The sequence below is a fragment of the Geotrypetes seraphini genome, chromosome 3 (assembly GCF_902459505.1).
Source record: "Geotrypetes seraphini chromosome 3, aGeoSer1.1, whole genome shotgun sequence".
In the NCBI taxonomy this organism is placed as follows: domain Eukaryota; kingdom Metazoa; phylum Chordata; class Amphibia; order Gymnophiona; family Dermophiidae; genus Geotrypetes; species Geotrypetes seraphini.
Window position 1 is genome coordinate 232491085 of NC_047086.1, and position 26780 is coordinate 232517864.

At 42.4% G+C, this 26780-nt stretch overlaps 1 protein-coding gene across 10 annotated transcripts in view; it reads left to right on the plus strand.

The window, feature by feature from the left end:
• Positions 1 to 26780, plus strand: part of LAMA2 (laminin subunit alpha 2) — a 1204230-nt gene that overhangs the window by 461581 nt on the left and 715869 nt on the right. For all 10 annotated transcript variants that reach the window (XM_033936921.1, XM_033936924.1, XM_033936922.1 and 7 more), the window contains exons 9-11: positions 3961 to 4063; positions 15437 to 15597; positions 26188 to 26328. In XM_033936921.1, coding sequence (XP_033792812.1) covers positions 3961 to 4063; positions 15437 to 15597; positions 26188 to 26328 — 405 coding nt within the window. The remainder of the gene's footprint in view (positions 1 to 3960; positions 4064 to 15436; positions 15598 to 26187; positions 26329 to 26780) is intronic.

A 26780-nucleotide genomic window follows, 5' to 3' on the forward strand; every position in this document is an offset into this window, starting at 1 on the left:
TGATGGCAATTGAAGGAGGGAGGACCTGCTGCCACGGAGGAGTCTGATGTAGCAAATCTGCGCGCATGCGTACGTTGTCGCTGTATCAACTGGACTAGTCTACACACGTGCGAGAGTCGCTTTCACAGCGATCGATCGGACGGGATTGAACAGAGAGTATGGCGAAACTCTGTACAAATCATTTGCATGCAAACTTGTTTGAGCATCGATCGCTGTTTTGGAATCGGCCCCCAAAAAATCAGCCCACAGTGATCCACGTGGTCTTACTAACCGTGTTTAGTGCATCTAGCCTTCTATAAGCAGTGCGATAGTCACAAAACACCTTTCATTGGAAAAATACCGCAAAGCCCCGTTACGCAGTCATGTACTGCATTGTAACCGCATATTAGCACAGTTTAATAAAAGGGCTGTTTTATTTATTTTTCATTTTGTCTCCTATCACATTATTGTTTATTGTTTATTTAGTTTTTTGATTAAACGCTTTTTCGATACTACAAAGCGTTGTACAGGGTATAAAATAACATTTCAACAAAAAATGTAGCGATTAAAACATACTTTCTATGAACTGCGAGGCTAACAACAATACATACTAGGTAATTATGGACTAACAAGCAATGGACACAAGTAGGAAAGGGGGGGGGGAAATACAATTGATATAGTAAATGTGAGAAACATTTAAGGTAAACACAGAAGGGACTGGGAAAATAAATGTAGTTAAAAAAAGAACAGATATAGGTTAATCTCTAAAATACAATAGTTCAGTTAAAAGCATCTTTAAAAAAAAGAAAGCACTTTAAGTTGCTTTTAAAAATTTTTAAATTTTTTTCCATTTTTAAGTAAAGCGGAAGAGCATTCCAGATCGTAGGGGCTGTCACAGAAAAAGTGGAGGGTGCGGCGTGTGCCAATAATTTTCAAAGAAGGAATATTAAGGTTATATTGAGATATAGATCTTAAAGATCTCGGAGGGTCATCTGGAATCAAAACTCTATCTATGAATGCTGGTGTATTAGTCTGCATAGTTTTGAATGTCAGAAGGGCGATTTTATATGTTACCCTATGTGAGACAGGCAACCAGTGGGCATTTTGAAGCAGAGGGGTAACATGATCATATTTCTTTGCTCCCGAGATTATCTTAATGGCCTTGTTTTGAGTAAGCTGCAGGCGTTTTAAGTCCTTATGATAGATTCCTTTTAATAGTGAGTTACAGTAGTCTATTTTTGATATTACAAGTGCATGGATCAGAACGTTAAGGGAACTAATATCAAGAAGAGGGGCCAATGATCGAATCATTCTTAATTTATACAAACAGTTTTTAACCAATGCACTTATTTGTGGTCGAAATGTTAGCTTATTGTCTATAAGGACACCTAAAATTTTTGTAGTTGTAATTGCAAATAATGCATACTAAGGCTCAAATTCTTTAAACAGCGCCATAAGTTAGGCAGCAGTAGGTGCCCTAATGCCGCCTAACTTAATTGGTGTAATTGATGTTAATCTGCACGGTAACTGATTGTGTCGTTTAAAACCAATTAAAAAGTTATTACAATGCAGGAGCCTACAAAAAAAGGATGCTATAATCACATCTACAGAGGCACCTATCGGCACCTGAGGTCACAGTAGGCGTGGCTTATGCCTGTAATGGCCTTAGCCATCGCTAGGCGCCTCTGTAAACGCGATTCTAATCAAACATAGGTGCCAGCAATGTAGACCTGCAAAACCCTGGCCTACATTACCTGCGCCTATGTTGGACCTAAGCTGCGATTCTTTTAACGGCACCTACATGCGATTGGCATGCAGCTGGCACCGTTGTTGGAGGCACCGGTCGATGTAGGTGCCATTACCAGAATCTGGCCCTAATAGCAAAATGAATGAAAATAACAACTTTCATTAAGGGTGTTTTGTTGTTTTTCAAAACAAATTCGCATCCCTGTTGGCTAGCTTGTCTATATCTGAAAGGTATATTGCAAGAAAAAAGATTTATTTTTAAATTCAGAATTCCTATGAACGTCGGAGCACTTACCTCACCGGTCCATGCTAAAAACCTCTAGCACAGCTTGACAATAGTGTGCGTGTGTGTGGAGGCGGGGGGGGGGGGGGGTAAATAACAAAGGGGATAAGTGGGAGTCTTGTGGTACTCACAACGCAGTAATCCTCACTCAACAGGATCAAAATATAGGATGGCAACAGGGATCCCAGAGTCAATTACAATTAGTACAAAAATTCAGTGTAGATGTTTAGACTTGGCTCATATCATTGCCTCCTTTGTCAAATGCAGCTTATTTATTTACTTCTCTATTATTTTTTTCAGAAATAAACACTAATAGACAGCACAGTTTCTTTTTACTTATCCTTTATAATGCAGTGTCTTTAGCATGCCCCGACGGGACCCGTTTCGCCCACAAGGGCTTTCTCAAGGGTTCATAGAGGAGCCCTGTAAAGCCTCCAGCCCCACCAAGTTCTGCCCCCCAGTCTCGCCGAGTTCCTCCCTAGCTCCACCCCCGCTGAACTTTGTCTCTTCTTCCCCGACCAGCTCCAGCTGCGTCTGGGGGGCCTCGAGCATGCGTGGATGTGTGTGATGTCATCCGTGCATGCTCAGAGGCCCTCCAAACGCGGCCAGAGCTTTCTAATACCTGGACACACTGCCAAGTTATAGAAAGTCTGTCCGGGCACTCAGAAAGTCCTCTAAAAAGAGGAAATATGCAGGTTTTCGCAGACGTCTGGTAGCCCTACCTCTGACTGTCCAGATGTTGCAAATCAGACAACATGCCACTTGCAGAGTTTCTACATCACCCAGAAGTCTACATAGTTAAACTGTGAAAAAAGTGGAATAGATCCTGAATTGTGATTACAGTGGTTGCGTGGTTCTTGTAGCTGAACGTGTTACATCATCCATGTGCTCATATGACCCAACCTATCCAGTTTTCCAAAAAAAAATCATAATTAGATATTTGTAATTCAGGCTTCCATGATTAGGGAACTTAGGAGAAATGCAACATATCTTATACTGTTTGGAAGAATTTCTGTGGAGATTACTGATTTATGCATATAAATCTGCCCAAAAAGGGTTGTGTTTCTGACAGGGTAACTACAGGCAAATTATATCTACAGTCTTATTAGTGGAATTAAATTCAATGCACTTTTTATGGATAATGAGTTTTCCCCACATACTGCAGTACAGTTTGAATGAGAGAAAAATGGGAAGTGCACATAGAAAAGGACTGGTCAGATTAATTAATAATAAAAGATGTCTAGCCGTCATTCATTCTATTTAAAGAGTGCTCAGAAAATGAAGAGTGACAAGAGCAGCAGCTGACCGCCTTCTTATTACCTTATCACAATCAAGGGAGTTCATTTCTCTGAAATGATTTTGAGGATTCGTTGTCATTGTTGGCATTCTTCTCTTTCTGATCACTTTCTAAACCGAATGAACAGAGTTAATGAAGCAAATAACTACATTGAAATGACACTTCCTTGTTTACATTATGCTTTCAGAAAGGTCTGGCAGCTTCTAGCACGTTCCTCCTTCCAGCTCAATTAGAAATGGCCTGTGTTATGATATAATGTCCAGAGCTTTTATTCACACCAATTTGGTGATTTTTTTTTTTAACCCTATTTTAGATTGATTGTCTACTCAATTAGTTTAATCATTTCTGTAACAATTTTCTGTACAATATTCTGTAACAATATTCATCTGTAGATCATGCACCTAGGCCTGCTTCTTGATGACTGCAATCACAGACTCTGAAGTAGACCACTAGGTGTCACCATTTCAAAATGAATGACACTCTCTGCATCTGTGTTGTCCCCATCTGAATAGATCTGTAGAACTAAACCATTGTATCAAACTGAGGTCTTCTGTATGGCACTGCCACTAATCCCATTGACCTGGATCTCCATTTACACTTCAATGTATTCATTTCTAATAAGCTTGAAGTGACTGTATTTGTACAAATATTTCAGGTTTCACCAGAGGATCCTTATCCATGTAGGCCTTGTAATTGTAATCTAATTGGCTCGTTCCATGATGTGTGTATCAAGGATAACAAGCAGTCAAATGTAGAAGGTAAGAATCATTCCAGATAGTTAACATAATGTATTCATAGTTATTGAAATTAATTTCTCTCATATAATTTTTTTCTACCTTAAAAATTTCTTTAGATTTTGTCTTTTGGGCACTGAAGGTACTTTGCCATGTTACAAAGATTTCAGTATTTATATTTCTTTTCAAACTCTGTTTTAGTGTTTGCTGTCTAGACTGAGTTTTTTCATATAGGTGTCATATTTGCTTCCAGTTATTGTCAAAGTTACTATCTTCTACCATTTCTCTAAACTGCCATGGAAACAATGGATTACGGCTAATGGTTATTTTGACATTTTGTGTAGGTCAAAGGAAAACCAAAATCAATTCTGAAGTAATAGCTTTAATTGGGCTTATGGGATATTATTGATAAAGCATGGAGATCGTTTGTCATGAACATTTTTTGAGATTAATAGGAAAATGAAAAAGGGAGCGCTGTAGCATTCGTGAGGTAGAACGTAGAAGGAAGAATCTGGCACAGGGTCATATGATTATATTTCTGATTACAAGGAGCCATAAATCAGATGTAGAGTCTCATTCAATTACCCGGCAGACCTGTCTTCAGAACAAGAAAGATTAAGAGAAGATAAAAGATAACAGACCAATACTGCGGCCTGGGCAGCATGATAGTGACACATTGCTGATTTATTAGTGGATATACATTCATAAAAGACTTCCACTCAGATTTATCTCGAGCACTGCACCCTTTCTCCTTTTTTTAGAGTTGCAAGTAGATGGGTGGAAATTTTTACATGTTCACTCAAGTCATAGACAGCGGAATGCTTTTCTGTTTTGGGAGGAGGGCCCACAATCTCCACCCCAGACCCCGCCTCCATAATAGTACTTATTGTAATACAATTTTTTCCATTCATTTTTCTTATATATACACAATATAATCTTATTAACAATACATAATGGTTAACCAAAAAATTAAACTACACAAAGCACTCTATATGTATGCTTCTCAACATTCATTCCTACCAGAACACAGATAACCCCTATGCAAATACGGGACCATAAACTAAAAGTACTAATATATATATAAACGAAACCCTAAGATTCAAGACTCTACATGCAGTACAACCCCAGAGAAATAGAAACAAATGAATTTCTTCCTTAACAGTGCAAAATATAGACAGCAGATATAAATTCCCAAAATTGGCACAATTCAATCACTAAAGTGAAAATAAAATCATATCCCCTACCTTTGTTGTGTGGTGATTTTGATTTTCAAACTATCTTTCCAGGTCTCTGGCTGCACCTCCTTCTGTCTGTGCTCTTAACTGTGTATCCAGGGCCACCTTATCCATTTGCTGTTTTTCTCTCCTTCACTTTCTGCCATACATCTATCTTTGAAAATGACAAAAAAAATCACTCTCCTATACAATGTTCAAACTTCTTGGAATGTTAGATATATCTTCATGTTTCGTCACAAAATATGCTCAGAGACATGAAGGCTGAAACAAGGGGTGAACCCCAAGCAAAAACTCTCATTATCCAATCATTGAATATAGTTGAACAAACTTGAAAAAACATACTTTCTTCGCTGCATAAGCAGTTTAAATGGTGATATATTTAATAATTTAAAGGTAGCAGAAAAAAATTATCTTTACTGAGGGAACCCTCAAAATGCTAAGAATGATTAAGAAGGGGATCACAAACAGATCAGAGCAGGTTATCATGCCACTGTACCGGGCTATGGTACGCCCCCACCTGGAAAACTGCGTCCAGCACTGGTCGCCATTCATGAAGAAGGACAAGGTACTACTCGAAAGGGTCCAGAGGTTCTTCTTCACCCAGAGAGTGGTAGAAAACGGGAACGCTCTTCCAGAGGCTGTTATAGGGGAAAACACCTTCCAGGGATTCAAGACAAAGTTAGACAAGTTCCTGTTGAACCGGAACGTACGCAGGTAAGGCTAGTCTCAGTTAGTACACTGCCCTTTTCACAGTCACTGCACATTGCGTGGATGGCTTCATTGACTTGTCGACCAGTACTCCTAAGTCTCTTTTCTGGGTACCCTGGGTTGGTCCATGTGCCTAAGGCCCCACCCACATGAGGAGCCTAAGGCTCCTGAGCCTATTCTGGTTGGCCTAGGTGCCTCAGGCCCCACCTGTGGGCGGGGTTTGAGCCGCTTGGGCCGATCCGGCCCCATTCAAGGGATGGCTGGCCTGCCATACGGGCGGGTTTGGCACCCGTCCGTCCGGCCAACGACTTCAAGGTATGAGGGGTGGGATTGTGGGTGGGGGGGTTGTGGGGTCGGTGGGGAGGGTCAAAATTTGGCGGGGGGGGCCGGTCTTGGGAGATTTGCGTTGAGGGTGGGGGGTGTCGCCGGGCCAGGAGGGCTTGGGCTCCCTCTTGCCCTGAACATAATCGGGGAGTCGGGGTGCTGACGGGGCAAGAGGGCTTGGGCTCCATCTTGCCATGAACGTAATCGGGGGTTTGGGGGTGTCACGGGGCAGGAGGGCTTGGGCTCCCTCCTGCCCTGATCATTGGGGGGGGGGAAGGTGGATCGTGGTAGGGGAGATAAACCATCTCTCCTGCCGCGATCATTGCTGTTGGGGGTAGGCAGGTTGCTGAGGCCGCTGAGCTGATCGTAGCAGCCACGATCAGCTTAGCGGCCCCTTTTCAGCACTTATATCTGTTTTGACTTGGTCTAAGTCAAAACGTATAAGTGCCGACTAGGTAACCTGCCTAAAGTTTTGGCTATACCTGCTGTACGCCTAAGTCTAGGTCAGCCCACCTCCCGCCCACCGCCCACCCTTTCCCCTCCTCTAAAAATGCCTCTTTTCTCTCTGTGCGTTTAGAGGCAGGGGAAAGGCCTAAGCTGGTTTTAGATACATCTAAACCAAGCTTTGATTATGGGTACTTGGACGATCAGGCTTTTTGATCGTCCAAGTAGCCATTTAGGCTACTTTTTTTTTTTATTATGAGCCCCACAGCCTTGACTAGCATGGAATAGTATTTTGAGATTAGTTAAAATGAAACTGTTCAGATCATAGAGACCCGCCCTGATTTGCATCCCTGAACTTCGTTCTTGGCTCAGCTAAATCACATAGATAAATTGCATTTTTACAGAAAGACACTTCTGTGCATTGTGACTCATTTATATTAAGGGGTCCATTTACTAAGCTGAGTTAGGAACTAATACATCAAAAAAGGAATTAAGGTTAGACTTGCTAATGCATCATGTGTTAGTTTTGGGATAAGTGCATAGTAACTGTGCAATATATATTTGGGGGGAAATTATTATAGGGTGTATGTCAGAGGCAGAGGGTGGGCATTTTTGCACTAATCAGTTAGTGTATCCACATTACTGGCTAGCGAGCAGATAATCAATAAAGTACTTTATTGATATAAATAAAGTCTGTATCAGTAACATCAGTCTCCACTTTTTGCTTTGGATACTCGTCTCTCCTGTGGACTCTACGGGTCAACATTTTGTTTAGCATGCTGGAGCCCTAAAAGAATAGTGGGTGGCAAGTGATCCTGTGGGGTTTTTTTTTTTGTTTGTTTTTTTAATGGCTATGCACTAATGCATCTTGGACATATGTCTGCAGTTTCCTTTTTTTTTTTTTTTAATAATAATGCATGACCATTAATGAAATAAAAAATAGAAAAATTGGTGTTTTTATAGCCTCAGTGAAAATGACATTAGCATGCCAGAATGACCAATGTAAGGACGCTCTAAAGCTAATATTTTATTTGCATTTAAAGATATAAAAGACCATTTTTGATAGTGCATCTAAGTCTGATTTGACCCCCCTCCCACCCCCAATCTGAATGAAACAGTACACACCTGGTTTTGGAACAGCAGCACCTGGTATAGGAAATCTTAGTAGAGCATTCTAAGTGTCTTAAGTAGCCTGGTGAGTCTACTAATGAGCCATAGAGAGGAGGACTCAGGCCCATAAGCCACTCTTACCACTATATTTATAGTGGAAAGTGTAAGCCCACCCAAATTCTACTATACTGCCATATAGGTGCCTTAAGAGTTATTGGGGCACACAGTGAAGAATGGCAAAGGGACGTTGGAGTGTGAGAAGTATTCATTGTGGGAGGCCCTGCTGTGCCACCTCTTGCTCCAATTTAATATTCTGGCAGACCGGCAGTATTCAGTTCCCATTGCCGACCCCACCCACTGAGTGATGTCACTCAGGGCATGTGGTGAAAAACAGCAGAGGGATGCCGGAGGGTGTAGTGCCTCCTTAGTCTCGCCAATGAAGGAGCACAGACTAAGCAGCTTTCCTAGAGGGAACTTAGACACCGGCAGTTAGACCTGTTTGAGTTGTGTCTAAGTTCCACAAAGGTGTCCAAACTGACAAGAAGACCTCTGGAGGATTTAAGGCATGGCCGCCCTGCTCCCCTTACTCCCCCAGTGGTCACAACCCCTTCCTACCACTAAAGAGTGGAAAAAAAAACCCACCCCACCCCATAGGCTTCCCATCAGCTGATCGCTGCAGAGGAATCCCCATCAGCTGAGCCAGTTTCGGGGATTCCTAGTAGCTGAGCTGATGGGGAATCCCCCTGCCAGGATCTACTGAGCTGTGGAGCCCTATACCGCTCTCCCTGACATCCCCGGACCTCACCCGACATCCCCTGACACCTCTGCCCACCCCACATCCCCCTAAGATTCCTGGGCCCCCTCCCACATCCCCAGACCCCCGTACCTTCAGATGAGAAAACTGCAGGAGGGAAGCCCACTCCTTCCTGCCTACAGGGCCGCTTGCTGCAAATGACGATCTGAGAATAAAAAAAATGTTAATTCATGATATTATTTTGTGTGATGGAATAGTTTATAGTTTATTATTTATATTCCGCCTTTAAACAAGGCGGATTACAATAATCTTGGCTGAAAGAATGTGATAAGGCGTTTGTGTCAAGCAATGCTGTCCAGAGGGATATGTTTGGGAGCTGACATGTCGGGATGCATTTTTTAAATAAGAGTTAGGATTGATAAGAGAATATATTGCTGAAGAAGAAGGTTTGGAATTTGTAGTATTGAAGGGGAAAGACATTTCTTCTTGTATATTATATTGCCCTCCTAGGGCTCCTTTTACTAAGCTGTGATAGCGGTTTTAGCGCGCATGCTAGACGCTAACGCCAGCATTGAGCTGGCGTTAGTTCTAGCCACGTAGCGCGGGTTTAGTGCGCGCTAAAAACACCATCGCAGCTTAGTAAAAGGAGCCCCTAGTGTTTTATCCGTGGACTGCCAGGTCTGTTGTTGTTGATATCAATTTTATCAGGCATGTTTGATAGACTTGGAATGTTGGGTGATTTTAATTTGCCTTTCGCCCTGGATCCTCACAGTTTATCCAGGAAGATCTTACAGTTTTCACTATTTTTCAGTCATGTGCTATGTCCTAAATATGGAAACATTCCACACATAGAGGAGGTAATATATTAGACATGGGTTTTTTTTCTGATAATTTGATGGATATATTATTTTGGGTACCATAGTAACAGAAGGTAGAATGGACAGATCATTATCTAGTTGGATTCTGTCTATGTATAAGACAGAAAGGAAAACAGAGGGAATCAAAGTCCACTTTTGCCACACATAGTCAATTTGAATTACAATCTTTGATTTCTGAATGGAAACCTAAACTGGACTTTGGGGATGATTTAGGGTAGTGGTTTCAAACTCGCGGCCCGGGGGCCACATGCGGCCCGCCAGGTACTATTTTGAGGCCCTCGGTATGTTTATCATAATCACAAAAGTAATCATATGTCACGATCAGTGTTCCCTCTAAGCGGGCGGGTGTTGTGAGCAAACTTTTTTCACTGTGAGCTAAAAATATCGGGCGCCAGCAAGTTATGAGCCAAATAAATATGTTGTCAAGGCATCAGGCCAGCTTAAGTTCCAGGCCAGTTATGGAACTGAATTTAAGATTTGTAGGTTCATGGGGACATACTCTAGTCCAGTGTTCTTCAACCTTTTTACACCCGTGGACCGGCATAAATAAAATAATTATTTTGTGGACCGGCAAACTACTAAGACCGAAATAAAAACACATTTTCACCCAGTCTCCGCAAGCTCGGTCCCCACAAACCATCTGATCCCATCTGCACAAGCCTCAGTTATGATTTTATATTGAACGTATTTTATTAAAGTATAAAAAGAAACAATATTCTGTACAATTGTCATTTTATAAATATAAATATTCAGAGCAAGGACCAACAAAACCCCTGTCTCCCCTCCCCTTCACATATATCCCCTCTACTATCAAGAAAACTGAACAAGCCAAATTATTACAGAATGCTACACAGAAATATCATGCTAACAGAATACTGCAGTCAACACATGACAGGAATAGTATTAGGCTTTGCAGTCCCCAGTTATGTCTCTAGCAGGATATATATTTCAAATCTGACATATTGTAATGACAAAATAGAAATAAAATGATTTTTTTCTACCTTTTGTGGTCTCTGCTTTCATCTTCTTTCCACTCTTCCTTCCAGCGTCTGCCCGTTCCATCCACTGTCTGGCCTCTCCCCCTTCCATATGTATCTGACTTCTTTCTATGCCCCTCTCCCCTTTCCATCCAGCCTGTGCTTCCTCTCTCCTTTTTACATCATTCATTCCAGCTTCACTGCTTTCTTCATTTTTATCTCTCCTACACCAGATCTAGCATCTTTATCCCTCTCTCATTTCTCTGCTGACCCCCTTTCCAGCATCAATCTCTCTCTACTTTCTCATTCCTGTCTCTCCCCTTTCCCTCCTCTAATCTCCCTGCCAGCTGTTTCCTTCCTTTCTTCCTTCTCCCTTCCCTCCTCCCCCCTATCCAACAGTAGCTCTCTTCCCATCCCTTTCCCTCTTCCCCTCCCAGCAGCATCTCTCTTTCTACCTCCCTCCAGGTGCAGTAGCAGCTCTCCCTTTATCCATCAGCTTTCCAGCCTCCAACAGTGGCTTCCTGTCCTTCCAGCAGCTCTCAGTACTTGCCTGCAGAAGTGATTTCCTTAGGCAGCCTTGGGTCCGTTGCCGCCTCTGAGGAAAGGGGAAGTTGCCAAAGTGAATCACTGCCCTGGTAAGTATAGAGCTGCTAGGAGAGGAGACAGCCACTGTTGAAGGCTCCCTGCACATTCGTGACACCCCCCCCCCCCCAAGCCGGCAAAAACAGCTTTGCACTGCAGGCCCTGCCGCCCAAGACGAGCCGGAGGCCCCTATCCGCCGCATTCTGCACGTGGGCAGGCTTTCAGCACAGACGCTGCTGATGGCCCCAATCCACACGCTGCCCCCCACCGCGCACGCTGACCATCTCCCTTCTACTTGCAGCTTCCCCGCAGCCCTCTTCGGCGACTCGGCAGGGGCAGCGATCAAGACAGGCTGCAGACGTCGGGATCTTTCCTCTCTGAGTCCCGCCTATTTTGTTTCAACTTCCTGTTTCCGCATAGGCGAGACTCAGAGGGAATGCCCGACGTCGGCAGCCTGTCTTGATCGCCTGAGGCTGGGAGGAACAGAAGATTTCCGCGAAAACCACCAGGGCAGGAAATTTAACAACGTCCATCTTGCCGGCCCTGCGCGGACCGGCAGGAATTTTCTGCGGACCGGTGGTTGAAGAACTGTGCTCTACACTGTGTGCGCTGTGACGAGGAACTTGTGCGCTGCATTGTAATATTTTGTGCGCCAGCGCATGCCAGCGCAGCTTAGAGGGAACACATTGTCTCTTTAGCTATAAATTACAATATTATTTTTAAGACTTAGCCGAAGGGAAAGATTTATAAACTATAAAGAGTTTTGCCTCATGCAAAATTGTCATTTCTTTAATAAGACATTAACTATTTTTTCTGAGGCCCTCCAAGTACTGACAGATCCAAAATGTGGCCCTGCAAAGGGTTTGAGTTTGAGACCACTGATTTAGGGGGAAAAGAAATGGAATGGCAGTCTGAGTGACGCTTTAGATAGTATGGCTCTGACGCGTACACTGATTAGAATGTAGACACTGGTTTTCCTTGGGATTGGTGCAGTTGAGGACTGATTTGGAAAGAACATTAGGGACTCCTTTTACTAAGCTAGATGTTAACGCCACCATTGAGCTGGTATTAGTTTTCATGTGTAGCACAGGGGGGGGGGGGGCAGTGCGCGCTATAAACGCTAGCGCACCTTAGTAAAAGGAGCCCTAGATGTTGAGGATTTGGTTTCATTTCAGATTAAGAAACATGAATATATTTTATTCTGTGAAATGATTAAAAATTCTTACTATTCAGATAAGATACAGGATCTTGAGCGGATCTAAAGAACTTTTTGAAACTGCACATTTATTTGTGTGATGAGAAAAAAAGAAAAGTCAATGTGGTAGAGTTTGATGCGGAGATTTTTTGCTAAACATCCGTAGAATACGTTTGCTAAGCTAATTCTAGTATTGCTAATACCTCATTAAAAGGAAGGTATGTACCTGATGGTTTGAAGGTGGCCACTTGAAAACCTGACTGGCTGGGGTTCCCTCAGGGAGTAGACTCAATTATTGTTTCTGGTGGAACTCGTTGTGTCACATTTATAAAATGGAAAGAACAATTGCAATACAAAGGAAATTATAATACATTTAAAGAGATCTGGGGGCCATTAACAAAATATTGCAATGAATGAATACCATTTTTCCTATATGAATACTAATACAAATGAAGGGTGGGGAGGAGGGGTTCTGAATTTGATCAAATATTTAGTTCATTAGATAAAGAATTCATATACGGTATATTTGATGGCATATAGAAGGAGAGGGATAATAATAATAATAATAACTTTATTCTTCTATACCGCCACAATCTTGCGACTTCTAGGCGGTTTACAATCAAGAGTGCTGGACATTCAGCGAAATACAATAAATAGATATTCAGAGGAAATACAGATGGAGGGATGGGAGGGAAGGGATTAAATCTTATGTATTAAAGGTTAATTGGATAAGAAATTTAAGTGATGTATACAATTTTAATATGTCAATTATTTATACACTTGATGTAAGATGTAAAATGAATAAATAATTTTTTTTAAAAAGAACCACTAGTCTAGTTAACTAAGGAAAGGCTATTCATTTTGGACAAAAATGGAAAACCCCTTCTAGCACTTGCACTCAGCTAAAGGCTCATCTGACGTCAATGATTTCTGCTTAAATGCTGCCCTTAAGTGACAGTTCGAAGGGAAAACCTCTGAAACTTGCATATGGCAAAACAGGGAACAAGGGAATATGGGTAGGGTAGATTGATTATCGATGAGTTGCAGACTATTGTGCTGTGCACTCCTTTATGAACAGCGTTAGTGGCTAATAGAAATATTAATTAGGAAAGATAATTCATGCCACTTTATGAGGACCTGCTGTGTGTACATGTTGCTAATGAGCTGATAAAAAACAGCACAGATTTCATATTTCCTACAAGTACTCTTTATGAAGAGCATCTCTAGCCGAAGCATGGTGAAGCTTGAACAGATCGAGTACTGTTAGAGTGGATGTATTTTTATGGATACATTCTTCAAAGGGAAATTCTACTTTTTAAAAAATCTTATCAATACAGCGAGCAGGCAACTGAAGAACCAAGCTTTCTATTTGCTCTTTTTTTCTTGCTATAACGGTTGGTTTTAGAGCAGGCGTCCATGATTGCAGAATTGTTTCAGTTATGACTACCTATACTCACACATTATAAAATTCAAGTACCGTATATACTCAAATATAAGTCGAGACCCCCTCTTTCCCCCCAAAAAAGGAATAAAAATGGTTGACTCGAATATATGTCGGGTGGCTTAATATTCAAGTGCTCTGCCCTGTCAGGCTCTGCACCCAGTTCCCTTTCTGCCAGGCACTGCACCCAGCACCCTTCCCTCCCTCCCGTCAGGCATTGCCCCCAGATCCCTTCCTTCCTTCCCTCCCTCCCCTGACAGGCACTACATCCAGCTCCCTTCCTGTCAGGCAATGCACCCAGCACCCTTCCCTACCTCCCCTGTCAGGCATTGCACCCAGCACCCTTCCCTCCCTCCCCTGTCAGGCATTGCCCCCAGATCCCTTCCTTCCTTCCCTCCCTCCCCTGACAGGCACTGCACCCAGCTCCCTTCCTGTCAGGCAATGCACCCAGCACCCTTCCTTCCCTCCCCCATCAGACTCTGCACCCTCTCTCCCAGGCTCAGCACCCTGCCTCCCTCCCTGTCCTAGCCTCATACCTCTACTGCAGATCGCCAGTGGAGATACAGCAGGCAGGAGCAAACTTTCCAAGTTCCTGCCCCTCTGTTAATTGGCTGCTGTGAATGTCTTCGGCTGCTGAGAAGCACAAGCAGGCGTGCAATTTGGCACTGCTGCTCAGTGCTGAGAGGCTTCCTTAATGGCTCCACTGCACCTCCACCAATGATCAGCAGTAGAGGTATGAGGCTAGGACAGGGAGGGCGGCAGGGTGCAGAGCCTGGCAGTGGTGGTGGCCTGCAATAATTTTGGAAGGGGGTGTATTGGCTCGAATATAAACTGGGATCCCCAACCTGGTTTATATTCGAGTATATACAGTAAGGAATGTTACATTCTTAAAGTATTTTTGAAAATAGCTGCAAGGGAGAAAATGTATTTTTGTCTGAGCTAGCTGCTTCTGGTGGGATGTGATTTTCCTTCTCCGTATTGGGAATCTGCTCCATTTATACTTACTACTCTTTATAACAGAGTAACTAGAGTTGAAGCTCCAGGGTCTTCCTCCCAAGACTCATGTAGATTTCACCTGCCTGTTTCTGTAACCTATTGTTATTTGGAATGATTTACCTATGCAAATAAGGACAAAAGTTAGTTATGGGAAATTTTGACTGTTGAAAAAACATTTTTATATGATAGATTGTATAGTTAGTACTTTAATTATAAGGACATCTTTTTAGACAAGGAATTGTATTTTCTCATAGAGTTATTATGGCTTCTTTTTTATGTAAATCGCCTTGAATTAAATGGTATTAAAGCGATTTAGAAATCTTTGATTAGATTAGTATTGGGTAAATGACCTGCAACACATTTTGTTGTACAAAATTGTGCTTGTATGATACTTCAGTGGTAAATTTTTATCTTTTAAAAACTGGAGAACATTTTCTTGTCAGTAGAAGATGATCTTTTTCAAAATTGTTGCAAGCAAAGTCACTGAAGTTTTTTTGTGCCTATTTCACACCAAACTTCAACCTGGCTGTTCATCTCTTAAACACATTCTAATCTGAAACCCACTGTGGGTTAATTTATGTGTAATTCCGTACTGAAAAAATAGAAGCTAAAGAGTCTATTTAGCAAACTGCTCCTGATTCTGAGGAAAAAGCAGTTTTAAAAAGAGTGCTCTAACAGGTCTCAGTCTATGTAAATGAAAATTTGAAGTCCTTTGGAAAAGCTTCACACAGTATATGCTTTATTTTCCTGTAGGCAAGATCCCTGGTTCCTGTCCGTGTAAGCCTGGCTTTGGAGGAGAAAGATGTGACAGGTGTGCCTTGGGTTACACAGGCTTTCCTCACTGTGCCTACTGTAATTGCAGCGTGATGGGCAGCTTGAATGATGATCCTTGTGTGAAGCCCTGTATTTGCAAGGTATGAATTGCGGATCCTTCTTCCTGCCGTTAGAATCCGAGGTACTGAATGCGAGGTAGAATGCGAGGTACTGAAACCAGATGATCAGATTGTATCGGCAGTGTATTCCGTGTAGAAGGCTTGCCACTTGCTTGCATTGTAGCAGTACAGGTTGACAATTAAACTCAGAACTGCAGCGATAATTGGCAAAGAGCATCGAACTGAATTAAAAGGATGGCATTATCATAGGTTGCAGTGACCCAGGCCTATAAAATGCCATTACTACATTCGCTGTGTCATAAAATTTTGTGACAAATATGCAATTAGTGGCATTACTGTGCCTAGTGGTTTGCCTGACCATATATATATATTTTTTTACATTGATAACTGTTAATCACTGTTCTGCTTTAGTTCTTACATAAAAGGTAGGACATTTTGTTTCATGGATATAATATAATGGTGTAAATACCGAGTTAGCAAGAAAAGAAAACCATTAATAGGCATTATAACTCTGGAATTTGCACATGCTGTCATTAGCCAGTTTTGAATGTGTTTTTGCCAGATTTTTTCATGTTCATTTACACTGAGGCACGGTTGTGCACTGTAAATTTCACTAATGGGAGTGAGTCCGGGGATGTTACACTATGTAACCCCGTGTGGGTATAAATAGTGACAACTTACGCTTTGGTCCACTAGCGCATAGTTGTGTAAACTGAGGACTCTTCCCTCACTTCATTATTAATTTGGTCAACACAAGTTCTCGTTATTGACCTCTGCAATTCTCACCTTATCCAAGAAAGATTTTTTTGATTTATTGTCTCATCTTTCTTTTTTGAGTTCACAAATTTGTTGAATTCACATCTGTTTTGTCCAATCAGCACTTTGGGACAGATGTACCATATATACTCGAATATAGAATGAGATTTTTGGGTCAAAAAAATGGCCCAAAAATGGGGGTGTCGTCCTATATTTTGGTCATCCCTCAGTGACCACCTGAAACCCTCCTGGACTTCCTGCAGGCTTGCCGTAGGCTGGAACAGGAGGGAACCTTCCAGTCTCCTGCCCCGGCCAACACTAACAATTGCCACCCTCCCTCCTTCCCTCCCTCACATACCTTTTCCCTGGTGGTCCAGTGGTGTATCCCATGCTGAACCCCTCCTGCAGATTGCGAAACTAGTAGTCAGTGGCGCACCCGGGCTGGCATGCAGGAGTGAGTTTTTCATGCTCCAGGCCGGCCTTGCACCACTCCTTGATAGGCTACCGCCAGTTCTTGCAGTTCTCACAGCTCCTAGCGCGTTCCATGCCTCATCCGGAAGCATTCCTTTTGACATTGCAACTTCAGAGAGAAGGCTTCTAGTTCAGGCGCAGGATGCACGAGGAGCCGCTGCACGCGGCTTCGTGCACACTGCGGCTGTTAGAAGGAGGGAGCTGGCCACAAGAGCATCGAACTGCGGGCCGTATAAAATGGCCAGGTGGGAGCTGGCCAGAAGGTAGGACACCTGCCGGAAGGAGGCACAGCATGGAGGGATGGAGACAACAAAGGTAGGGGGGAATGATTTTATTTTCAGTTTTAGTATTTGAATTGTGTAAATTTTGAGAATTTTAATCTGCTGTCTATATTTTGCACTGCTCAGGAAGAAATACCTTTGTTTCTTTTTCTCTGGGAGTTGAACTGCATGCAGAGTCTTGAATTTTAGGGTTTTGTTTGTATATATTAGTACTTTTAGTTTGTGGTTCCGTATTTGCATAGGGGTTATCTGTGTTCTGGTAGGAATGAATGTTGAGAAGCATACAGTGTGCTTTGTGTAGTTTAATTTTGTGGTTAACCATTATGTGTTAATAAGATTATATTGTGTGTGTATATATGAAAAATGAATGGAAAAAATGGTGTTATAATTAGTACTATTATGGGGGCGGGGACTGGCCCACGACTTAGCCTGTGTTTTGGATTTTGGCCCCTTAATGTGATTGAGTTTGACACCCCTGCTGTAAGCTCTGCCTTAGCCGCACAAGCCTCGAACACTGATGATTTTAAAGTGTTTGAGGCTTGTGCAGATGAGGACGGAGCTTGCAGGAATGGGGCAGGGACAGGGAAAGAACTCGCCGGGATGGGGAAAATGAGTTCCTGCAAGGACGGGGGAAAATTTTGTCCCCCATGTCATTCTGTAATTCCCACTATTGGGACCCAGGGAACCTTGAACCAGGTCACACTTGGCCTGAGCCCTAGGCATGCAGGGAATCCTTCACCTAGTGAGCCCCAAACCACCTTCCCTTCTCTCTTAATGGACAAATAATTAGTGGTGCGCAACCAAAACATTTTCATTTTGTTAAGTTTCCCAGGTCATTTATGGGAAATTCTTAAGTTTAAGTTTGTTGTCTTGTATCATTAATAGTGTGCACTCTTCCAGAAAGAGTACGTATTATCCATTGAATTAATTCTCTAATGGGTGCTAAAATAATGAATGCTGAGCTAATATTTTATAGAATACTAGTGTAATTCAGCAGCAATGCACCTAAATTTAAGTGTCACCATTTATGCCATCCCTGTAACTACGAGGGACTGCTGAAAAGTTCTCAGCCCAACCAAGAACAGAATGATGTGGAGCCATGAAACTTACGAGTTATTCCACACTATTCTTGACACTTTTTGTTTCATGTCATATCATTGAAATGAAAGTGTGGGATAACTCGTGCATTTCATGGCTCCACGTCATTCTCGTCTTGATTTGGCTGAGAACTTGTCAGCGGCTCCTCGTAGTATAAATGCATATGCCTAAATGTTGGCACTTAATTGCAAAACTTAAAAATATTTTGTTTCACATTGTAACGAAACCGGTACCCGAGTCTCCGCTAGGCCCGTATTCCGCTCACGAAAACGCTTCCCTGGACGTGCTTCCCGTAAAGTAAGGAAGTCCTGCTGGATTACAGTCACTCTCCACATATGAAACAAAAATGTAAAAGAGTCAGCTCACAGTTCACATAATAATCGGTTTATTGTGGGTTGGAGTTGGGAGACGACTTTCATTCAGTCCTGACTCCCAAAGCTACAGTATAAGTCCACAAACAGAAAAATAGAGCTGACAAACCCTGTGCAGTTTCAGCTCTCACCTTCATGCAGGTAAGTGAGATAAATCACTTGCATATAATATTGCCTTCAAAGGTTAGGACATAAATCCCAAACTGCTGCTGTCTTAAACTCCGACAGTTATACAGCACTGCTGTTTGCCCTGCTTACAGCGCTGTGTCCAAGCCTTAAAGTCAAGCAGGCTTGGCCCCAATCAGTTTAAACTGCTGATGGGGGGAGGGGAGTAAGTGAATCCACTAATTAAACTTTCTGAAATACAGAATGCCACAAATGGCCCCACAAACCCAACCAGTATGGACAGTGGATTCTCCCCAAATATTACTTCCCTCACTCACAACTTAACAGCCACAATCAAGGTAAACTTCATGTTTTCAGTGCTCTTTAAGTTTAGAAAAAAAAAAAAACGTTTTTCTTTTCTTCCTGCTTCAACTCAGCAGGTCAGCACAAGTCCCAGTTAACTTTCAGTAAACCCAGTCTCTGAGAAATATATCAACAGATAGATAATACTCCAAGCAACTACCTGGCCCTGCCACTTAACTCTCTTCCATCCGCATGTCTTCAGGCAGTCCATTAGTTGTTGAGCAGTCCATGGGCTCTGGTAGTGTTTGCTGGTTGGTCCAAGGGTCAGTATCAATCTCCTGCATCTCAACGTCCTGGGACCCAAGAGAGCAGCCAGGAGAGACCTCTTCCTGGGCTGTGCCAGGGTGGACTGTTTTTCTCTTTCTCAGAGCAGCTTCTAAAGAGCTCAGGTGAGCACGCCCTGCTCTCCCCGGGGGAGGAGCAGCCTGCACTATTTGCTTAGGTTTCCTGGGCTTCCTAATTATCTCCTTCAGCTGGAGGTGCACAGGGAGAGGTGAATTCCTAGCTGGCTGTTCTAAGCTGTCTCTCTCACCTTCCTCTCCTCCCTGGAGATCCTTTGGTTCAGATTTAAAGGGGAATGTAGGAATTTCCTTTCTCCTGCCCACAACCCTATCTCCCTGGTTAGCCTTTTGTACAATCGGACTAGCTTTACTAGTAACAAAACCTGGCACAAGATGAGCTTCAGGGCTAGGATTGTGACAACATGTAAGTGTCTGATTCACCCATGCCAAAGAAAAATGGGGAGACCCAATGATCCACAGTGAAAACAATCCACTGATGAAAACAAAAACTGTGGATACAGATGTTCTGGAGATAATTTATTAAACCCCCATGCTTCTCTTTGCAGGTGCGTGCTATAGATGTTAGGCACCAAGGGGTTAATCCTCAGCTGGTAGTGGTCAGCAGTTTATATTGGTGCCGCTAGTCTTATGCCTAGGTGATAGGCTTCGGAGTAATCTGAGGAAATACTTTTTTACAGAAAGGGTGGTAGATGCGTGGAACAGTCTCCCAGAAGAGGTGGTGGAGACAGAAACTGTGTCTGAATTTAAGAAGGCGTGGAATAGGCAACTGGGATCTCTCAGAGAGAGAAAGAGATAATGGTTACTACAGATGGGCAGACTAGGCCATTTGGCCTTTATCAGTCATCATGTTTCAGTTTCATTTTTATGCGGTGGTCGCTGCGATCGATGCCAGCCATCATTCTGGCCTTTTTCAGTGTTTTTATTGCAACATTTGGATTGATACTGTAACCCGCTCTCTCAGGGCAATGTGTCCAGGACTGCGGGAACAAGGATTATGCCCTTGTGAGCCGTGGAAGGCTCCACAAGGAAGGAAAAAGCAAACCAGTTTAGAATAAGGATTTTGCCCACAAGTTAGGTAAGTTTTCCTGAAAACCAGGACTGGATTTATTTTGTTGCATAACAGTAAAACCAAAATGAAAAACAAACTTTTGTCAGGATTTTTACCAAGCAATCCAGTCTTCTCAGAAAAACAAAACTCAATTTCAATATCATATCAATGAGCATTAGCTTCAAAGTTCTTTCAAAAAGGAAAAAAAAACTAACAAAAAGAAAAGTCTCTTTCCTTTGATAGTATCTTTAGATCACCGTCAGTGACACAGCACTGCTCTTCCTCAGCAATATAAATTATGCTGACCAGGTGGTGTGCTCCACGTGCTGTAATATTGCTACACAAAATAGAGCCCTCTATCCCACCTCAAAACGTGGGGCTAAATCCCCACCACACTGGCTGGATAAAGTATAACCCAAAAGATTATCAAATGTCAGTTTTACAGTCTCAAATTCCAGTGCTTCCCTGCTTAAACCTCAACAGGGTGGATTAAAGCACAGCTTCAAAAAAAAGAAATAAAACAGTTCACACAAAACATTAGTCTTGCAAATCCCCTTTAGGCAGTTTCCTTACTTGACTTGGAGAAACACACTTCCACGGGTTGACTTTCTGATTGAACCTCTGTGCCTGGTTCTAATTCCAATTCCATGGTTTGTGGAACTTCAGAGAGGTCAGGAGTCATCTCAGTGCCAGCTTCAACAATCTCCATGAATTCTGGGGTTTGTTGGTCCTGCAGAGCTCTTAGTCCTGAGCTAGGTTGCCAGTACTTTCCTTGTGACTGTTCTCCACCTCTCCAATTCTCCCTCTGCCTTTCCAACTGCTCAGACCTGAGATTAAGGAACTTGCAGCCCCGCCCAACCTTCCCAGGTGCAAAGTAGAGAATGACACGGTGACAAAATTCATCACCGTTCCCGTCCCCGTGGATAACCGCGGGAAATAATCCCATGTCATTTTCTAGTGTCTATTTCAACCTCAGTCCTTCTACACCAGCATTCTTCAAAGCAAAGCTTGCGGTCGGTGGTTGTGGCCATTCATACTCTGATTCTTCCCTCTCTCTTTAAAGAGTGACATGAAGATGGTTTCCCGCGGTTATCCGCGGGGACGGGAACGGTGATGAATTTTGTCACCATGTCATTCTCTAGTGCAAAGCATTTCCGGTCACAAGACCTGGGAAGTTGAAGGGGAGGGGAAGTCTGAAGCTCAACCCCCAAGCTCCCTCTGCTGGCTTTAGTAAAAATAGCAGGCGACAAGGGAAACTGTTCTTTAGCTTGGTCAGAATGAGCACTAACTGCTCCAGGCATAGGCCTTATACTAGGGCCAGTCCTAGCAGGCCTACCTCGCATACCACAATACGCCATTGGTTTTATTACTCAATACAAAGACTCCTGAGGCAGGCCCTTTTGGGCCGAAACACGATCGTGTCGAGTGCTTTAATAAATAGGATTGAGCACCATCTGGTCTCCTTCATTCTTGTTTTCATGGTTCATGTTATCATAGCATAATGCGACAGAAGAAACATATCAATGCCTGGCCATGTCTAGGCGCTGGCATTGAACATCAAGATATGTGCAGGTAGTCGGAACTTAATCAGTTACACATCAATATTCTGCCTTAACTTGAGGACTGCTATTTACGTGGTCCTACTCAGTGGCATAGCGAGGGGGAGTGGTGCCCAGGGTGGTGGCATCCCTCCCCTGCCCTCTTCTCTGCTCCCCCACTTCTTCCCAATCCCCCTTTGCCCAGTGCGTGCCCCCCTTCCCTTCCCCTGTACCTTTATAATTTTCCCTGTGCTAGCAATATTGCGAACTTGCTGCCCGTGTCGTGCCAGCTATCCCTTTGATGTCACTTCCTAGGCGCAGGGCCCGGAAGTGACATCAGAGAAAGGTGATACCAACACAAGCAGCAAGTTCATAATGCTGCTCGCGCAGGGAAAATTAAAGAAGTATGGGGGAAGGGAAGGGGTGCACAGCAGAGGGGGCAGAAAGGAGAGTGGGTGCCGGCACCCTTACCAAGACCATGTCTAGGGTGGACTCCCCTCCCCCCCCTCTTACTATGCCACTGGTCCTACTTTACTAGTTATATTTAACCAGTTAAGGATGAATATTGCCAGTTAACTAGTTCCTGCTCCAACCCTGACCCTGTACCAGCAATGGTTATGGTTAGGTCTATATTCTTTAAATGGCGCCTTAAGTTAGGCATCATACTGGTGCCTAACTTAAGTGCACAACATTGTTTAAAAAAATTAATAGGGTTTAAAGGGAAAAACATAGGCACCTACAAAACACTTTTTGCATCATGGATACAGAGGCTCTTTATTATGCTTAAAGCCACTGTAGGCATGGCTAACGCCGGAGGTGGCGTAAAGTGTCATAAAGTGTGATTCACATGAAAGGTAGGCACTGATCTACAGTATAGATCAGGGGTGTCAAAGTCCCTCCTCGAGGGCCGTAATCCAGTCGGGTTTTCAGGATTTCCCCAATGAATATGCATTGAAAGCAGTGCATGCACATAGATCTCATGCATATTCATTGGGGAAATCCTGAAAACCCGACTGGATTCCGGCCCTCGAGGACCGACTTTGACACCTGTGGTATAGATAACAGTGAGGCACAGCAAGCTATGGCAGGATTTTAAAACAATGTTTCTTGAGCTGGATCTGGTCCACTCCCTAGACATGTCTGGTTTTCAGGATATCCACAATGAATATCCCCCTTTACACCTAACTCTTTAATCTCTCCACTGTAGTTCCTCTCTCATCTTTCTTCCTGTAAACAGTGCCGAGCTCCGCATTCGTGGAGATGGTGCGGTATATAAACCCAAGGTTTAGTTTAGTTTAGTTTAGAATATGCATGGGATAGATTTACATATATTAGAAGCAGTACATGTACCTCTCTCCCCTGCATATTTATTGACAAAGCTATTTTTTAAAATGATTTAATTACAACCTTTTACATGTAATCTTGTTATAAATATCAATCACACAAAACAAATTTTTTCTCGTCAGTCTTACAAATAGCAAGAAACCCTCCCTGCCTCCCTGTCATTATAGATTCACCCTATAGTGTCCAATTAAATATCCAATCATATCATACTAATTAAGCCATCATTTTCAAAGTCTTTTCAAAGCGCCTTGTCACAAACCACTTTGTTCATTAGAGAAGCTGCATTTCTTCATAATTCACACACTGAAAAACGTTCGCTAGTCAGCCAAGCTCAGGAAGCAGTTCTATGATCAGCTGTGCTGGACACGAGATTGTGTTTTACTAATAAGAGTTTTCAAGAGCTTAGGCAGGCGAGGGTTCCTCTTTCTTACTACAAAAGCTTTAAATATACATTCATTTTCAATAATAATATTTTCAAATATGTAAAACATTAAATACCTTCATTCTAATATAACTTCAATCAATGGCAGCTTCTGGAATGGGATCCCCAAACCCGGGTCAAATGCCAGCCACCTCCCAATGCAGGACAAAACTGACTCAACCATTCAATACTATTTATAATACCTCACAGCTGATACTAATCATAACAGGTGCCATTCAACCTCCTTGTTTAGCCCATTGGGCTTTATCGTACCCCATGAATGAATTAATCTCTGTTCTTTTCTTAGCAGAACCTCAGAAATGTTACCACTCCTTACCAATTGAGCCACAATTAGAACCACAAATCACAACTCATCAACTTCATGGTTAAGTTGTGTCCAATGGGCTACTAGCGGCAAATCGGTTTTCCTCAACCTTAAATTGTTAATATGCTGGTCAATTCGATATTTTATTTTCCTTTTTGTGTGACCCAAATATCACTCCCTATAGGGGCACATTATCCCATATACCACCTGTTCCGTATTGCAGTCAATACAGTACTGAAGATGAAACACCCTTCCACTATTAGGTATTATAATTCTGTCTCCTTCTAATAAAAACTTGCAATAAACACATCCCCACATTTGTAATGGCCCCTTAAATCAGTAATCTCCCTTTCACATCTTTTGGGACAGTTTTTTGACAAGATATCTCGCAAATTACGGTTACGAGTAAACACAAACCGGGGCAGTTCATCAAAGCCAGTATGAAGATTCAAAATGTGCCAATTACGGAAAATCACTTTTTTAAATTTGTTGCGATTGCCTCGAATGCAGCAAGATACACGTCATTTGTTTATCATGCTGCTGCCTCTTGGATCTTAACATAAGCCAACTTCTCTTAGTATGTTTAGACCTTTTGAATGCTCGATTAATAATTATCTTAGGGTAGCCCCAATGGGAAAAACGTTCAGTCATAACGTGCGATTGTTGGCTAAATTCACCTGGATCACTGCACAGCCATTTTACTTTTAAAAACTGACCCACCGGAACATTATTCCTCCAACTTTTCAGATGATACCTATTATAGTGAAGGACAGTGTTCTGGTCCATTGGTGTATGAAAAATAGAGGTAGAAAAACTGCCCTGATCATAACTTATTTGTATATCCAAAAAGTAAATTCTCTCCTCAGATTTAGTGGCCTGCAAAGAAATATTAGGGTCACAAGTGTTTAAATATTTAAAGAATTCACTTAAGAACTCTTCACCACCCGACCATATCAACTGAATATCATCGATGAATCTTTTCAAACTAACAATCCCTTGCTTATAAGAGCTGTCATATACAAATTTGTTCTCAAACCGTGCCATGTATAGGCATGTGATGAATGGGGGCCACAGTGGCCCCCATCGCCACCCCCTTCGTCTGTAAATAATATTGATTACCATAATTGAAATAATTACACTTAGAGCTCCTTTTACAAAGGTGCGCTAGTAGTTTTAGTGCGAGCTAGCTCCTACTGCCTTCTTTTAAGCAGGCGGTAATTTTTCAGCCTGCCGCGTGCTATAGCATGCGCTAATCTTGTGCATGCGCTAAAAACGCTAGCACACCTTAGTAAAAAGAGCCCTTAATCACAAGTTTACTAATATCCCTCTACAACTCTTTTTGCCCCACAGACAGATCAAATGTCTCAACCAACTCTCCTATTAATTCTTGTTGAGGGATATTAGTATATAGCGCAGTGTCATCTAAAATCATCAACAAGATGGAAGAATCACAAGTAATTGTAATTTTATCCAGTTCCTATAGAAGGTGAGTAGAATCTTCTAAAAATGAAGGAATTTGATGAACTGCTTCTTGTAAATAAAAGTCCAGATTTTGAGATAAAGGTTGGAATAATGACCGATTGCTAGAAACGAAGGGTCACCCAGGGGGAGACTGAAGAGATTTGTACATTTTTGGAGTAAAATAAATGAAGGGAGTCCTGGGGTGCTCCACCATCAGATATTTATATTCCTTTTCAGAAATAACCTGATTTGTTTTGGCTAGAATCAAACATCCATTAACCCTACACCCAAAATCACCCACAAGGTCCACCATACCTAAATTCTGATAGTATTCCTGATCATTGAGTTGTCTAAAAGCATGCTTATCATAATCAGTCCTTTCAAGAAGGACTACTGCACCCCCCCCCCCCTTATCAGCATGGGTTATCACAATTGACTGATCTTGTGTGATTGATATTTATAACAAGATTGTATGTAAAAGGTTGTAATAAATAATTTGAAAGAATTGATAGCTTTGTCAATGGTATGTAAAATAATTGAATGTATTTCAAAGCTATTTGAACAAATTGAGAAGTCCCGCTGTATACGTAATTGCTGCATATTTATTGGGGATAATCTGGAAACCAGACTAGTTAGAAGATACTCCAGGACTAGCTTGAAAAACACTGGCCTAGAGGGTTAATGATGATGGAAAAGTAATATACTTAATGTAATTTTGGGTTTCCAGGAGAACGTCGAAGGAGAAAATTGTGATCGTTGTAAACATGGATTCTTCAACTTGAACCAAAACAACCAGGAAGGCTGTGAGAAGTGTTTCTGTTCAGGGGTCTCCAGCATCTGTGTAGGCTCTCACTGGAACTACAACCCAGTAAGAACAAGTTATAACATGACACATGAGGCATTTGATCTTTGTTTATTGTAGAACTCTGAAGGCATAATTCTCTACAGGTTGTCTAAAGTTATGTGCCAGGATAAGAACATAAGAACATAAGAAGTTGCCTCCACTGAGGCAGACCAGAGGTCCATCCTGCCCAGCGGTCCGCTCTCGCGGCGGCCCATCAGGCCTAATTGCCTGAATAGTGTCCCTGACTAATTTTGTAACTGCCTCTAATCCTCTAATCCTATCCCTATTACCTACCTTTACTCCTATCTGTACCCCTATCTGTACTAAGTGCAAATTTTATATCAGCAATTATGCATGTAATTGTCATTATAGAATAATAGGGTAAATCTGCAGTTATGTGCCTAAATTTAGACTTAGGCTTTTATGCTAGCTCACTGGCTGATATAAATGCTTGAGCCTAACTGCTGTCAGACACA